Raw genomic sequence first — 15,145 nt, 5'->3', positions numbered from 1 at the left:
GTATGTATATATATATATTTTTTAATATAAGGATTATTAACAGGGTTGATATCAAAATTTTAATTTTATAAAAAAAAGAAAGTTTGAATCTTAGCGTGAAAGGCAGAGAAAAATAAAATGTAATACGAAAATTTAAAATTAAAGCGAAGAAAGTCGATCGCATTTAAGGATGAAATAGATGTTTCTCATTCGATATTTTTGGGATCACAAGTGGAAAGGCCATCGAAAGAATATCCTTTTATATTTTCGTACAACCATAATAAACGCATCGTACATCTTCGAATCTCTTCGTTTCGTTCTTCGACTCTTTCGTGCTGTTACAATAAAAATTACAATTTCAAAATTTACGCATTTCGATCTTTTCGAAACCAAAATGATAAGAAAAAAACGTTCGTCGTGATAAATATGCTTAGCTCGCTCGATTAAAAAGTTACTCGCGGGTAATAACAATGCGTTGATACGGAAGGAAAGCAAATAGTCGTGCAAATGCACACGCAACATCAACAATTCGTCGAAATACTCGTTCAACGCATTCAATGCGCCGTCAAAAATCAAAGAATATTCGAGTAAAAATATGAAAATAATAATTGTGAAGAGAAATATAAAAGCAACGAGGGAACGAAAGAAAAGAAAACTCTTTTTTCATCTTTTATATTTCTCGCAAAACTTTATAGCCCATCCTTACATCGTCTGCCATAGGATAAGAAATTCTTTGTGACGCTCAAGCTTACGTCAATCGTCACAACTATATGTATTTTTCGAGACGCGCACCCTTATATCGTCTGCCACAGGATAGGACATTCTTTGTGACAAATACATTCGTATCATATATATTTGTCACATAAAATATTTTTAATGACGCTCATCCTTTCGTGATTTGCCACAGGATAGGACATTCTTTGTGACTCGTATGTTCGTGTCATCTGTCACATAAAATACTTTTCGTGACACGCATTCTTACATGATTTGCTACAGAATAGGACAAATTCTTAATGACAAATATATTCGCGCTATCTGCCACGAAAATATTTTTTGTGACCTTTACATAATTTGCCACAGAATAGGATAAATTCTTAGTGACAAATATATTCGCGCTATCTGCCACGAAAATATTTTTAGTGACGTGCATTCTTATATCATCTGCCACAGGATAAGACATTCTTTGTAACAAATATATTCGCGTCATCCGCCACATAAAATATTTTTTGTGACCCTTACATAATTTGCCACAGAATTCTTAGTGACGCGTCATCCGCCACATAAAATATTTTTTGTGACGCGCATCCTTAAAATGATTTGTCTCAGAATAGGATATTCTTTATGACAAATATATTCGCGCTATCTGCCACATAAAATATTTTTCGTGACGTGCATTCTTATATCATCTATCACAGGATAGAACATTCTTTGTGACAAATATATTCGCGCTATCTGCCACATTAAATATTTTTTGTGACCCTTACATAATTTGCCACAGAATGACGCGTTATCCGTTATATAAAATATTTTTTGTGACGCGCATCCTTAAATGATTTGCCTCAGAATAGGATATTCTTTGTGACAAATATATTCGCGCTATCTGCCACATAAAATATTTTTTGTGACCCTTACATAATTTGCCATAGAATAGAACATTCTTAGTGACGCGTTCATCCGCCATATAAAATATTTTTTGTGACGCGCATCCTTAAATGATTTGCCTCAGAATAAGATATTCTTTGTGACAAATATATTCGCGCTATCTGCCACATTAAATATTTTTTGTGACCCTTACATAATTTGCCATAGAATAGGACATTCTTAGTGACGCGTTATCCGTCATATAAAATATTTTTTGTGATGTGCATCCTTACATGATTTGCCTCAGAATAAGATATTCTTTGTGACAAATATATTCGCGCTATCTGCCACATAAAATATTTTTTGTGACCCTTACATAATTTGCCATAGAATAGGACATTCTTAATGACGCGTCATTCGCCATATAAAATATTTTTTGTGACGTGCATCCTTACATGATTTTCCTCAGAATAGAATATTCTTTGTGATAAATATATTCGCGCTATCTGCCACGAAAATATTTTTCGTGACGTGCATTCTTATATCGTCTGCCACAAGATAGAACATTCTTTGTGACAAATATATTCGCGTCATCCGCCACATAAAATATTTTTTGTGACCCTTACATGATTTGCCACAGGATAGGACATTCTTTGTGACGTATATGTTCGCGTCATCCGTTACATAATAAAGAATTTTTAGCGATGCGTGCCTTTATATCGTTTACCACAGAATATTTTTTGTGACGCGTCATCCGTTACTTAATAAAAAATTTTTAGTGATGCATACCTTTATATCGTCTGCCACATTCTTTGTGACAAATATATTCGCGTCATCCGCCACATAAAATATTTTTTGTGACGCGCATTCTTACATGATTTTCCTCAGAATAGAATATTCTTTGTGACAAATATATTCGCGCTATCTGCCACATAAAATATTTTTCGTGACGTGCATTCTTACATGATTTTCCTCAGAATAGAATATTCTTTGTGACAAATATATTCGTGTCCGCCACATAAAATATTTTTTGTGATCCTTACATGATTTGCCACAGGATAGGACATTCTTTGTAACAAATATATTCGCATGATCCGCCATATAATAGGATATTTTTCGCGGCACGTCGATGCACATGATCCAGCACAGGATAAAACAAATTCCTTTTACGACACATATTTTGCATTGAATGTGTTAAACAGAGTATGATCTGAAAACCATTTAAACATAGACAGAATTATTACTTAGGCCCGTTTCCAAATTTATTGCTCGTGTCCATCAATTATTTATAAATCGAGTTTTGTCGAGCGTCACTTCTCGTTCCAACAATCTTCTATCTTCTTTCTCTTTAAATATACTATTAATTGGTCGTTTGAATTCGCAGGAATAATATTATTAATGCAAATAACAGTATGTTGGAACAATATTTTGAATTAATAATCCTTTTAGCAATCATAAAATCGTAGATATATTCGCTAGATATAATTCTTTCATAAAACTAATGTTATAATATTATATTCTTATCTTATATTCCTGGATCCTTCCGCGTGGAATCATTGCGATCGAAAGGAACGTTTTCATCTTTCTTTTTTTCTTTTTCTTTTTTTTTTAAATTCGTTCAACGAACGAATTGTTAATAAATTTTCTAGAAACGAATTTTTTAATTTCCTGCGGAACGTTTATTCATTTCTCACGCAATGATTCCCGATGATTATTATGGTACCAACGAGTTTCTGCGAGGCACACTTCTATCCTCGACTCGATTTGACGTGAACAAATTTTTTTCCAATTAATTATATACAAAATTTGTATGGATTTATTTTTTTTTTAATATTAAAAATTAATAAATGTCAACTGCGTTATAATAAATACTAAACTACACGTTAACTTAGTTTAATTAAAGTAATATTTAAAAAGTAATATCATTCGTTTTTAAACGTAAAAGGGAAGAAAAATGTTTCGTCAATGTCGAGGCACATTATCTGTAATTTAACCAGCTAGTAATCGAACTAACTACGTACGTCGTTTTTAAAAAATTTCTGCTTCTCGAAAAGTAGGCATTCGTCGGATAATAAAAATATTGGTAAAAATTGGATCGTGTCGTATCTTTTTTCGTGCAGACGAGAGAGAAACATCGCGATAAAAAATATAGACCTCTTCGAGTCACTTGTATCTTTCGTTAGTTATCCGAGAACTAGCGGTGTCTGCTATTACCATCATCTTTCTCTAACGATAAATAGATAATACTCTTTTTTTTTATGTGGTACCATCGTTTAATATAGAAGGAACGAGTATTTGGTATTTTTTTTATTCGCACAGTAATTGCTCGAATTTCATCCGCAACTTGTTATTTTTCTTCTTTTTTTTCTTTATTTTGATTCGTCTCGAAACTATCGTCGATCAAAAAAAGATTCTACGATATATATATTTTTTTTTGCTTCGAAGAAATTGATTCGATTTTCTTCGATTTGATATTATCAAACCAAGTCAAACCGGAGGAGACGATTCGGCGAATAATGAATCGAGCAACACTGTCCGATACTTGGATTAATAAATCTCGTTAAAAATACTACGCTTACGTTAATTACAACCTAATAAAGAAATAAGGAAGCGATTTTTTACTGCGATCATGTTTGACTGAGGAAACTGTTGTTCTTCGTGATCAATCCTGCGCTGCTCTCCGACATTGGTATCACTGCCGATTTCTCCCCCTTCGGTAATTTTGGATGCGACTTTATGTTCGGTTTCAAACCCTTCAGAATATTCTGAAAAATTGCAACGATCTTTAAACGCGCCTATAATCGAATTATGAAGATTTTTAGATAAGAAAATTGATCGATCGATATCAAGCGACGACGAGATTAATAAAATTTCACCTCTTTGATGGATCCTGGTGTGACGACCACGTAATATACGGCGTAAACGGGGATCCAGATCATGGATGACAAACTGAGACAAACGCCTATCACCTCGGCCCACGTCGGATATTCGTAATTGTTTCCATATCTCAGGGGTTTGTATTGAACGCATTGGAATACGAAGATGAACTGAAAGAGAGATAGGAAAGTTTTTTCCCCGTCCTTTTCTCTCTTTTTTTAAAGAATTGGATACTCACAGCCATGATCACTGGCGCAAACACGACCCAGCAAACGTACCAGAAGTTATTCAATCGTATACCCATCATCTGGTGTATGCAATCGCAGAACTTTCTCGCTCCAAATATCCAAGATATAGCTATCGTTTGGAAAAAGCAGACCCAGAGAATCGACATTCCACTGGCCGAGTAGAAATCCATTAATTGGAATATGTAAACGCCACCCTGGAACGATTATTTGTTAATTTTTCGTTCAATGGCGATGAATAAATATATTTATTAATCGAGACTGACGTTGGTCACCATGGGAAGGCCCAAAAGGAACATGAGACAGCAAATGGCAATGGTGAATTTGTTCCTGTGGGGGCGTAAGAGGTCGGGCCAATTGTCGACAACCCCGGTGATGAACGATTCCACGATGCAGAATTCACTGTCGATCCCGAGTATCTGTTACAAAAATAAAATTAACGTAAGAATAGTTTCATTATCAAGATAACATGGAAATATATCTAAGATTCGTGGCGTAATCGATGAAAAAGAGACGGGGATAAAGCTTTCTCACGAGCAGCATCACGAAGAAGATGATGGCCCACATGGAGGCGCCAGGAAGCTTGAGGACCACCTCCGGATAAGTGAGAAACACGAGCCCTGGACCGCTTTTAACCACTTTGGCCACTTCTGTCCCCTGTTCCAACGCGATGTGGCCCAGGATGGAGAAAGTGACGCAACCGGCCAGCAAACAGGTTAACGTGTTCACCACACACGTGATCAACGCGTCTCTGAAACAATATTTTACGTGTTTACGAATCTATTTCTCGAAGGGAAAAGATAGAACATTGATCGAGAAGTTAGTGGATTAAGTAGAACGAGTCAATGCGTTCTCCGACAAAATTAAAGAACGATTTCACGATTCACGTACATATCGTCAATATTCGAAATCACATATTTTTTAAATACAGAGACGAAAGTAAAATTTAGAGATTCGTCAAATGATATTTAATATAATTGCACATATCGCAGTGAAAATAATCGGTTGAGAGGATAGAGTTAGCTAGGGAATGCTGACTCACATATTTCTAAATACAGAGAAGAAAGTAAAATTTAGAGATTCGTCAAATGATATTACAACGAAGATTTTTTGATAAAGAATCGCAGATAAACAATTGCGTTGAGAGGATAGAGTTAGCTAGAGAAAGGGAGTGGAAGTCTCACTTGTAGCAATTGTGATGGAACTTGTTGTACGATCCGAGAGCGGGCAGAGCTCCAGTCCCGATGCTGTAGGCGAAGAAAATTTGCGTGGCCCCGTCGATCCATGGGCCAGGCGACATTAATTCCTCCCACCTCGGCGTTACGTAGTACAGCAAGCCGTTGTAGCTGCCCTCCAACGTCACCGCTCTTCCCAAAAGAATAAAAAGCACCACGTAGGGGAACAAAGCTGAAAACCAAATAATTTTACCACTCTGGTGGAGGCCACGCCGGATGATGAAATATACGAGGAGCCAGCCGATGACCAGACAGCCTAACAGCTCCCATTGGATCCCTCCGATGCTCTCTATACCGGGAGTGATCCCAAGTAGTCGTCGTCTAAAAAGTCGTCCAGAGAGAGAGAGAGAAAAACTCATCAAACTCCTCAAAATGGACTTTTCTCAAAATTTCATCAATTCTCACCTAAAATGTTTAAACGTTAAATATTTTCCAACAATTTTCAATCGGAGGAAGGAATTTTCAATGGAGGGTGAAAAATTAGGAGGGTGATAATTCGAGTCGTGAATTTTTCAAGAGAAAAGGAAAGAAAGGGAAAAACTTGTGAAAACTTTGTGCTTACTCCCAGTATTCCTCGACCGGTGTAGCATGATGAAGAGTGACGTTCTCGTTGCAAGTGGAATTCGTGCTATTCGAATTAACAAGATCGGTCGTTTCCTCGATCTTTTCGAGGCCGTCGAAGCAATCCTCGGTATTCCACCAATTTCCTGCGGAAGAAAAAAATAAAAGAAAAATTGCCACGCTGTTGTGCTGGAATGGGGTGTAGAAATTTTATTTCCGATCGATTGATCAACCAACCGCAACCCTTCCAAGGTACGTTAGGTATATTGACGAAAGTGCTTATAAGATAGAAGAGCGTCCAGGCGATGATGATGCAGTAATAAACATCTAGGAAGAATACGATCGTCATAGTGGCGTATCCAACCCCTGAAATCGAAACGTTTAATTACTCTTCGAACACGTGTTTCATCCTTTTACTCGATTTATTTGTCGAAGATTGTAGAAAAGAAAGGAAGAAAGGATGTTACTTTAATTTGAAAATACCTTGCAACAGGGGACACAATTGTCCCACCAAAGTCATCCCACCAGCTCCAAGGTATTGGCCGATTGCCACCTCTTGGAAGAATATTGGAATACCGCAGAACACCATAGCAATTCCATAAGTGATGAGGAAAGCGCCTGTAATTGTTTTATAAAGTTGAAAAGAATGTGTGGAAAATTATTAGAAACACGTACTAAAAATTTAAAATTAAATTCGAACATTTTTTCATTAATTTGGTTTCATTAATTCACGTGGGAGAACGTATAATTATCCACAGTATTCACGGTCGAAGATGAATTATTCATTGTCCGTTAGAAAATCCAATGTATCCTTGATAATCACGGAGGATCGATGCGGCCTCGATTGGCCTTTGTCCTTCGATCCCACGAAAATTCGTGGCATTTTGAACGCTTTCGTTCGCGAATAAAATCATTAATTTCGCCAAAAATTGAAACGACACACAGGAAATTTAACATCTCCAACAAGATCAAATTGAAGCGAAACAATACATCTATTCCGAGATTGCACGTAAAGAACCTACGTAGCCACGTATTAATAATTCATAGAATCGAATCGAGGCAAGAGAAATAATTCCGAAATTACGCGTGAAGAAGCAGAGTCCATCCATATTGATTGACCATTGTGCCAAAGGAAAGAAGGAAACGAATCTCGATCGAAGCACAGAGAAAACGTAACATTCCCAACGTTGGAATCGAATTAAATAATCTCTCCAATCTACTTCCAAAAAAAACTCACCTCCCCCGTTCTTGTAGCACAAATACGGAAACCTCCACACGTTTCCAAGCCCCACCGAGACGCTGATACACGAGAACAGGAAATCCAACTTGTTATCCCATCCCCCTCGTTCCGTGTCCTCTTCGCGATTCCCGACCTCGATCGCCCTGCCCTGCGACGTGGACACGCTCGTTTTAGCGGCGGCGTGGGACGCCTCCCTTCCCCTGCTCGAGCCCACCGACTTGGCCTTGAACTCTATGAAAGTCTGATCCGGATCCACTTGATCCTTTTGCTCCCCCCAATAGTACATCTTCTCCGCCATGGTTGCTGGAATCCACGGAGTCGGATATTAATTCGAAAGAAAGTGAAAGAAGGGAATAAAAATTGGTTAAAATTTCGAATAGAGATTCGAAACGACAAATTATTCTCCGAATCGTCGAGTCTTTTCGCTCATCTCGAGATCACGCGACGATCGTTGGATCGAGTGATTGAAAATCGTCGCGTGACCTTGAACCGTGATTCACGCGGAATTCATATAATCGATCGATAATCAGGGAGGTTATGTAAATGCGTCCTGCACGCTCCGAGACATCCTGGAACGACACGCAATAACGGAGCATGCAAGTTACAAGAGGTAATCGTGGTTGATTAATGACAATACGGTTTTAACGAACAGATCTTTTTTTAGGGACGATTTTAGATTTCGGTGTGTATAAACGAGGAGTGCGTGGGCGGAGACGTGGGTAGTACTCTGCGGAATTTTTCCATTTCTTTTTAATTTTCTAAGCGAGTATTTTTCGCATAAATTTCTACGAAATTATTTTATCTTTATTTTTAATTATTAATTTTGAAGTAAATAATATTTTTACGATTACTCGTTTATTTATTTCGTATTCGTGTATCGCAATCGTTCCTTTTTTAATTAAATTCCATTCAGAATTCATATCTCGTACAATTTCGAACGCGTAATTGTATGAAAAATGTATGTATTTCGTCGCATCGAATCGATCGTATTTAACGCTCGAGTTTATCCCGCTTTGTAAACAGAAACGCGGGAAGGTTAACCGCTTTAATTCCTACGTTTACAAATTTCCTCGACACCGAGCACGAACGTAAACATTGGACGGACGACAGATATTCTGCCAGTTGTTGTCGTGCCACCGTTTGTCGCGTACGGACGAAAGTCGATTATCGAATAGAGACGTCCAGTTGAAAATTGAAGCTGATAATATATGCACTCGTCTCCACTTAACGCGTAATCGATATTTATTATTTCGTCGAACAAATAAAACTCGTTGTTTACCATTTGATTTTCGACGAATCGTGAATCACAGGCAAGAGAGAGAGAGAGAGAGAGATCGATTACTTTTTCAAAGATCGCGTGCCTTTCCTCCCGTCATTAAATTTACATTTGATTTTATATTTAGAAATCGAGATGAGATGTCTCGCGATAACGTGGTGTTCCGTTCGTTGCGAGCGACGAGGAAATACGCGGCAGTTGTTGCATCATCTTGTGTACATTTTACTAGTACGGATTCATCAGGTAGTGGTGCAAACTGAAACTGATCTACCTTCATCTCAATATTCCTACGACATTAATTAATTATTTCGCGTTTAATAATTTCTGTTAAGGAAAAGGATGAAAATATTCGAATTAATTTCAAGTATAAACGCTTTCGTGAACTTATCTTTCTAATTGACTCGTCGAAAATTATATTAAACAAAAATTAAACCAGATCGATTAAATTATGCGCAAGAAGAAGAGAACGTGCTTCGTTTCGAGTGGAACGAACTCGATTCTCTCAAAATCTTGGGAAAAGAATTTACCGAGCTTGTTAAATAGCTTCGATTCGATCGTCGGCCGACCTCGATTCCAGATATTCTATATCGTGGCGCGCATACATAAATAATTTAATTACCCCGTGGAGAGCTGATCGCTTATACATTTCGCGTTTCCACGTCGCTTCGCCCGATAAACCTTTCGATCCGCGACTCCATCACGCGTATCGCATTAACCTTTATGCCGATTAAATCGCGCCCCATTCACGACAAAGACTACCGACAATTGGCGATAAATCGAGAATCACGATTAATGAACTTAACCTTTTCGTAACGTTACGAGTGTGGACGAATCGAACGAGAATAATTATCGATTTTATATATATTTGTCAACTCGAGGAAGCTGAACGGGTAGAATACTTTTTTTTAGATGGAACGAGAATTATAATTAAACGTTTATTTTCTCGATCAAGGATAGGGAAAATTTTCCAAGAAAAGTAATAATTGTTTGCGGAAGATAGCGGGATTTTAATTGAACAGACGAGAATGAATAAATAAATAAGCAACGTTAATTAAGTCCCTTGTAGAAGAAATTTATACACGGAGTATGTTTCACTTAATTAACTTGTAAAGTATACTCGAACGTACAAATATAACTAGGTACACGTGTGTGTGTATATTCACTTGGCCGGCCAAGTAACGCTCTTTCTTTAAACGAGATTTGCAACTATATCTTATCGCCGTTGATAAAGCGATATAAATTATTATTATTAAGAAAAAGAAATTACCAAATCACTTTCAAAGAAGAGGAATTTGCGTTGGAAAAAATATTTCTCATTCGAAGAAAATATATTTTCGATCTCTCCACTCTCTTTCATAAAAGTCTCCCTCTATTTCCGCGAGGGTTGTCTTTAATACGATCTCTGCTCGCGAAAACCGGCTTCGACTCAATGAAAAATCCCCCTTTCCTCGAAAGGGTTCGCTCGGCCCGCTACCCTTATTACCCGATTCACGAGCGTGCAACAGAGAAAGCACGCACCTGTTTGTCTATGTATGCGTGTTTACACGATCGGGTACACTAACGTTCACAAATACGGGATCGCCCTGATATTTCGAATCGCAAATTTACAAATTAAATTATTAAGAGGAGCTCTCAAATCGATATTTCAAACGTATAATTTATCAATATATGTATATATGAATATATAGATAAAGAGGAGAGGAAAAAGAGAGAGAGAATTATAGGATATTAATTTGACTTTTGAGCGGGAGTGTACGTGATTCTGGAATGGAAAGATAAACACGGATACTTTTGAAGCGTATTGTATGCGTGATTTTGTCTCACGTGTGCGTGCGTGGAGCGCGCGAGCGCGGCTGATTTCGCTTGTATACAAATACTCGCGCGCGCGCTACGGGATGCTGAACGCAAAATCAATAAGAAGCTTCGTGTCACGTTACACCGTGCACGTGGATTTGTATATATTATTTCAATTTAACACCGTTTCGCGAGATTCTATTTTTCCTCCCCTCCCTCTCTCTTCTGCTTGTTCTCCTTTCTGCGTTCAATTAACGATCTACGGTATGGACGATCGTAAAATCGTGAATTTCGATCGATTTTAACAACGTGATTATTGTTATATATACGGAAGAAGAAAGGGACGATTCTTATTTTACGATTGAAAATGGATAATCTTAGATGAAAGTTGAATTTTTAATCAACGAATAAGGGAGAAGAAAAATTAATTCATCTCACCGATCGAGGACACAAAAAGCAACGACACGCAAGGTTCCAAGATATCGCGAGATCTTCTCAACCCTTGCCTAGATCCAAGTTTCCTCAAAATCGAATTCTTCGAGTCTTCTAAATTCTTCCTCGACGCTTTCGTATTATTCCTTTTCTCCTTCTTCTTCTTCTTCTTCTTCGAATCCTCCACCTTTCGCCTTACCATTTACATCCTTCCAAGATCGGAGAATCTCGAAGCTGGGGAGGACGATGCCCTCCGAAGGAGGAGGAAAACAATCGAGTTCACGCCCGACCTTCGTTTTCTGGACCGCGAAATTCTTCCGTTCGAACCGAGATGGAATCGAGAAGGTACGATTTCCCTTCGTTCCAAAACGTTGGAGGGAAGCTGATCGTTGAAGTATCGCGATAGGGGATCGACGACAGCCACTTCCACTTCGGTGGAAACTGATTTTACTGCGTATCAGATGATGCGAGCCTTGTGTCGACCTATCCTACGAGGGATGTCGTTACGGAATAACGCTTGGCCGCAAGACGGGGAGTGTTACCCCGTTCGGGCGCATGCGCCGACACCCCCTCCAAGAAACTCGGATCGAGGCTGTCCTGGAAACACCAAGTCTCTCCAGGACTCGATGAATAATCAAAGAGAACGGGTTGGGAGGATTGTCTCGAACGGGATATCGTTTCATTCCAAGCGTTTTTTTTTTTATAATTTTGGAGTGTGTATTTAATCTTGGAAAAGACGATCTCGAAATCGAGCGTAGCCTTTTAGATTCGAAACGAGAAAGCAATCGTGAAGAAGTTTAGCGTAGATGTTTTCGAGTCTTTAAGGAAGAAATAGTTTTGTGTGAAGTAAAGATTAAAAGATGGATTTGAAGATAGATTTAAATATTTCAAAGGAAATTGTTTAAAATAATATCGATTGAATTTAAACACAGAAATGAATATAAAACTTGCTTAACGACTTTCTTCGATGTATATATATATATATAGCAACTCCTTTATCGTTGTTCATTAATCTTTCAACGTATCGATCAAACAATAAAAACAACACGAATCGTAAAAAAATACGTAGACGTATAATTTTTATAGTACAATACAATATTTTACGGTACAATACGGTACAATAACTTTCTATAATCTTTTACATCTACATTATTATTCTACCTACGTCATCTCTACCACCATAGTTAGCGATTATTCACCTTAAAGAAAAACTTTAGAATTTTCCTTCCCTGACAAAAGGATGGAACAGCGATGCATCATTCGAATATATACATTTTTCTTCTCCATATTAAAGAAAGGAAAAAAAAAAGTTAGCACTATCATCTCCCCTTTCCTTTTTCTCGCTTGTACCCCTCGAATCGATCGCGTCGTAAGAAAAATCTCTCCGCGAATTCGTTCGATTTCACTTGGATCGAATATCAATTTCTCGATTCGTTCCCGAATCGAGATCATCATACATCTTAATCCTCATCCCGATCACGATAATTTTCCCTCGATCATTAATCCCCTAACTTTCCTTCGAGTCGACAAAATATTAAAGGATTCGGACACGTTACTCTAACGATCCACCCTTATCGATTATTTATCGATTACGAGCTCTTAGAAACTCGATTCTTTCCCTTTTTTTCCCGATCAACGTAGCTTGCTCTTTGAAAAAAATATTCCGATAGAAATCGTAGAGCTCGTCCCCCAGAACCGACCATTAAAAAAAATGAGTGGAAAATCGACTGTAACGTGTCCACTGTCTTTTAGGATAAGAAAAGGGCGATTCACGTCAGTGGTGGACCCATGTGCGTTTCTCAACATCCGCTCGACTGGTCGCTCGAGTTGTTGGGTATGACGGTGTGGCAGCCGCGTTTGTATCGCGAGTGACGGGGCGACAAATCGTCCGAGTCTTGGATATCGTTGACCACGGCCACCGTGTGCAGAGACTTCATCGACACTTTCTTGATCGGCTCTTTGTACCCGCCGGAGAAGTTGGGCTTAGGCATCCAATTAGTCCCGTACGAGACGGGAAGTATCTCCCTCCGATGATCGTTGATTACCGCGTCCGTGGAGATCTCGGATCGGCACTCGTCGCATATCGAGCTCGCCTCGCTGTCGTTCGGCACGTTGCTCTTCTTGCTCGCTATCGCTACAGGCTCGCCAGGCAACCACAATTGCTGCAGGATGTTGCTTATCTTTCTGGTATTTTTCCAAGGGGAACAGAATTTCTTAAAATTCGATCGTTTGATGTTATTATTATCTTTTTTTTTTTCTCAAACGACAAACCTTTTGAGGTAAGAGTTGGCGTAGAATTTCACCGTCGATACAGCGTCTTTCACGCCGATCGCCAATTCCGTGGCGAGGTTCCACACCCGATTGGTGGAAACGGCGCAGCCTAGAACGGTGACAGCGATCGACATGGAGATCAACCAGCTGATGAAACCGGCCGACATGACGGGTGGCTCTAGAGGGGGTGGATAGTACGAGGACCAGACTTGTTGCCACCATTGATAAGAGACGTCTCTGTATTCGGATTGCTACAATGGGATAATTAATTTTCCTTTGGAAAATAATATTTCATTTTCGCTTATAAATATATACATGAATATTGTAAAATTGGACAATTTTCTCTTATTCGATTTAATCGATCATCGTCACAAGGATTAAGAAATAATCTACGTTGTTAAGATTGTATAATATGTATTTTATTTCACCTTCTTTCTCTAAAAGGACAGAGGAGTCAATTTGGAAAAGAAATCGTATCGACTATTTTTAATTTTCTCTTATTGGATTCGATTTAATCGATCATCGTCACGGGGATTAAGAAATAATCTACGTTGTTAAGATTATATAATATATATTTTATTTCACCTTCTTTCTCTAAAAGGACAGAGGAATCAATTTGGAAAAGAAATCATATCGACTATTTTTAATTTTCTCTTATTGGATTCGATTTAATCGATCATCGTCACGGGGATTAAGAAATAATCTACGTTGTTAATTATATAATATATAATATATATTTTATTTCACCTTCTTTCTCTAAAAGGACAGAGGAGTCAATTTGGAAAAGAAATCGTATCGATTATTTTAAAAATATCAGACGATAGAAATATTATATATATGTACACTCACGTAACTCCAGGAGGTCCAGACGCAGCAATAGATGAGCCTCTGCCACATGAGCCAGAACCAGAGAATCGCGATAACGACGACCCAGCTGACCAACAGCTTTGAAACGAAAGAAGAAGCGGAAGGGTTAACCCGAAAAGAGGGAATAGAAAGGTTTTTTTTACCTGAAGGCTCTTGTACATGACGGAGCCCGTTATTTGGGCGAGGCCGTTGTAGGAGGGTGGACACCTCCAGAGAACGATGGCCATCGAAACGAGGATGAGGAGGGACGGCAAGGTGTGGATGAAATCGGGGCCGACCGCTATCTTGGCATACTCTCGAAACACCTTGTGCTGGAGGAAGAGGATCTCGTGGGGAACGGACAGTAGGGTGACGATCTGCGAATCGAGGGCGGTCAAACAGGACATCACGGTGCAAGGCTGTGCCAGCAGCCTGATTGATCCGTTTTCACCACTGCATCGAGCTATTACGATGGTTAGAATTATATCGAGGAACCTGAAGTCGCGAACGAAATGAACCGCGTTGTCCACCCTCCCTTGTTTTTCACCTTTGAGTCTCGAGTTTCGACGTATATCTCGAAGATGATGGAATCGTAACACAAAGTCGAAGATCTGATGATATTATTGTTCGTAGAGATTAGAGTTTTTAATTGTAACACAAAGTCGAAGATCCGATGATATTATTGTTCGTAGAGATTAGAGTTTTTAATTGTAACACAAAGTCGAAGATCCGATGATATTATTGTTTGTAGAGAGTTTTGTTGAGTTGAGAGATATAATAATGAAAAGAGGAGAGGAATAGAAGGGTT

General features: G+C 38.5%; 3 protein-coding genes across 7 annotated transcripts in view; 1 reads left to right on the top strand and 2 right to left on the bottom strand.

The window, feature by feature from the left end:
• LOC551033 (pre-piRNA 3'-exonuclease trimmer) overlaps positions 1-15,145 on the top strand; it is a 91,239-nt gene that overhangs the window by 49,877 nt on the left and 26,217 nt on the right. The gene's annotated exons all lie outside the window — the stretch shown is intronic.
• LOC408381 (sodium- and chloride-dependent GABA transporter 1) lies at positions 223-11,734 on the bottom strand. 2 transcript variants are annotated; one of them, XM_391929.6, is made up of 11 exons: positions 11,227-11,734; positions 7,716-8,021; positions 6,962-7,096; positions 6,716-6,844; positions 6,480-6,624; positions 5,867-6,238; positions 5,217-5,433; positions 4,949-5,101; positions 4,676-4,879; positions 4,437-4,607; positions 223-4,325 (listed from the first exon to the last, which is right to left on the bottom strand). In XM_391929.6, exons 1-11 carry the CDS (start codon positions 11,420-11,422, stop codon positions 4,188-4,190), a joined length of 2,166 nt encoding a protein of 721 aa, XP_391929.5. In that variant the 5' UTR covers positions 11,423-11,734; the 3' UTR covers positions 223-4,187. The 2 variants fall into 2 exon arrangements, with proteins under 2 accessions (XP_391929.5, XP_006565290.2); XM_006565227.3 differs by having other exon boundaries at positions 5,867-6,049.
• On the bottom strand, positions 12,338-15,036 carry LOC102655922. Its single transcript, XM_026444461.1, has 4 exons — positions 14,502-15,036; positions 14,341-14,436; positions 13,488-13,742; positions 12,338-13,400 (listed from the first exon to the last, which is right to left on the bottom strand). Exons 1-4 carry the CDS (start codon positions 14,742-14,744, stop codon positions 13,020-13,022), a joined length of 975 nt encoding a protein of 324 aa, XP_026300246.1. The 5' UTR covers positions 14,745-15,036; the 3' UTR covers positions 12,338-13,019.

The sequence above is a fragment of the Apis mellifera genome, linkage group LG12 (genome assembly GCF_003254395.2).
Source record: "Apis mellifera strain DH4 linkage group LG12, Amel_HAv3.1, whole genome shotgun sequence".
Classification (NCBI taxonomy): Eukaryota; Metazoa; Arthropoda; class Insecta; order Hymenoptera; family Apidae; genus Apis; species Apis mellifera.
The sequence above is the reverse complement of the archived record's forward strand: the minus strand, read 5'-3'. Positions and strand labels throughout refer to the sequence as shown.

What these genes read in the sequence shown, in the direction of transcription:
- LOC408381 (XM_391929.6), bottom strand. Translation starts at nt 11,422, where the DNA reads ATGGTAAGGCGAAAGGTGGAGGATTCGAAGAAGAAGAAGAAGAAGAAG. An exon ending in CGTACCTTGGAAGGGTTGCG is followed by an intron (nt 6,625 to 6,715) that starts GTTGGTTGATCA and finishes TTTCTTCCGCAG; the next exon opens with GAAATTGGTGGAATACCGAG. An exon ending in TTGCGCCAGTGATCATGGCT is followed by an intron (nt 4,608 to 4,675) that starts GTGAGTATCCAA and finishes TCTCTCTTTCAG; the next exon opens with TTCATCTTCGTATTCCAATG.
- LOC102655922 (XM_026444461.1), bottom strand. Translation starts at nt 14,744, where the DNA reads ATGTCCTGTTTGACCGCCCTCGATTCGCAGATCGTCACCCTACTGTCC. An exon ending in TCATGTACAAGAGCCTTCAG is followed by an intron (nt 14,437 to 14,501) that starts GTAAAAAAAACC and finishes TTCGTTTCAAAG; the next exon opens with CTGTTGGTCAGCTGGGTCGT. An exon ending in ACTCTTACCTCAAAAGGTTT is followed by an intron (nt 13,401 to 13,487) that starts GTCGTTTGAGAA and finishes AATACCAGAAAG; the next exon opens with ATAAGCAACATCCTGCAGCA.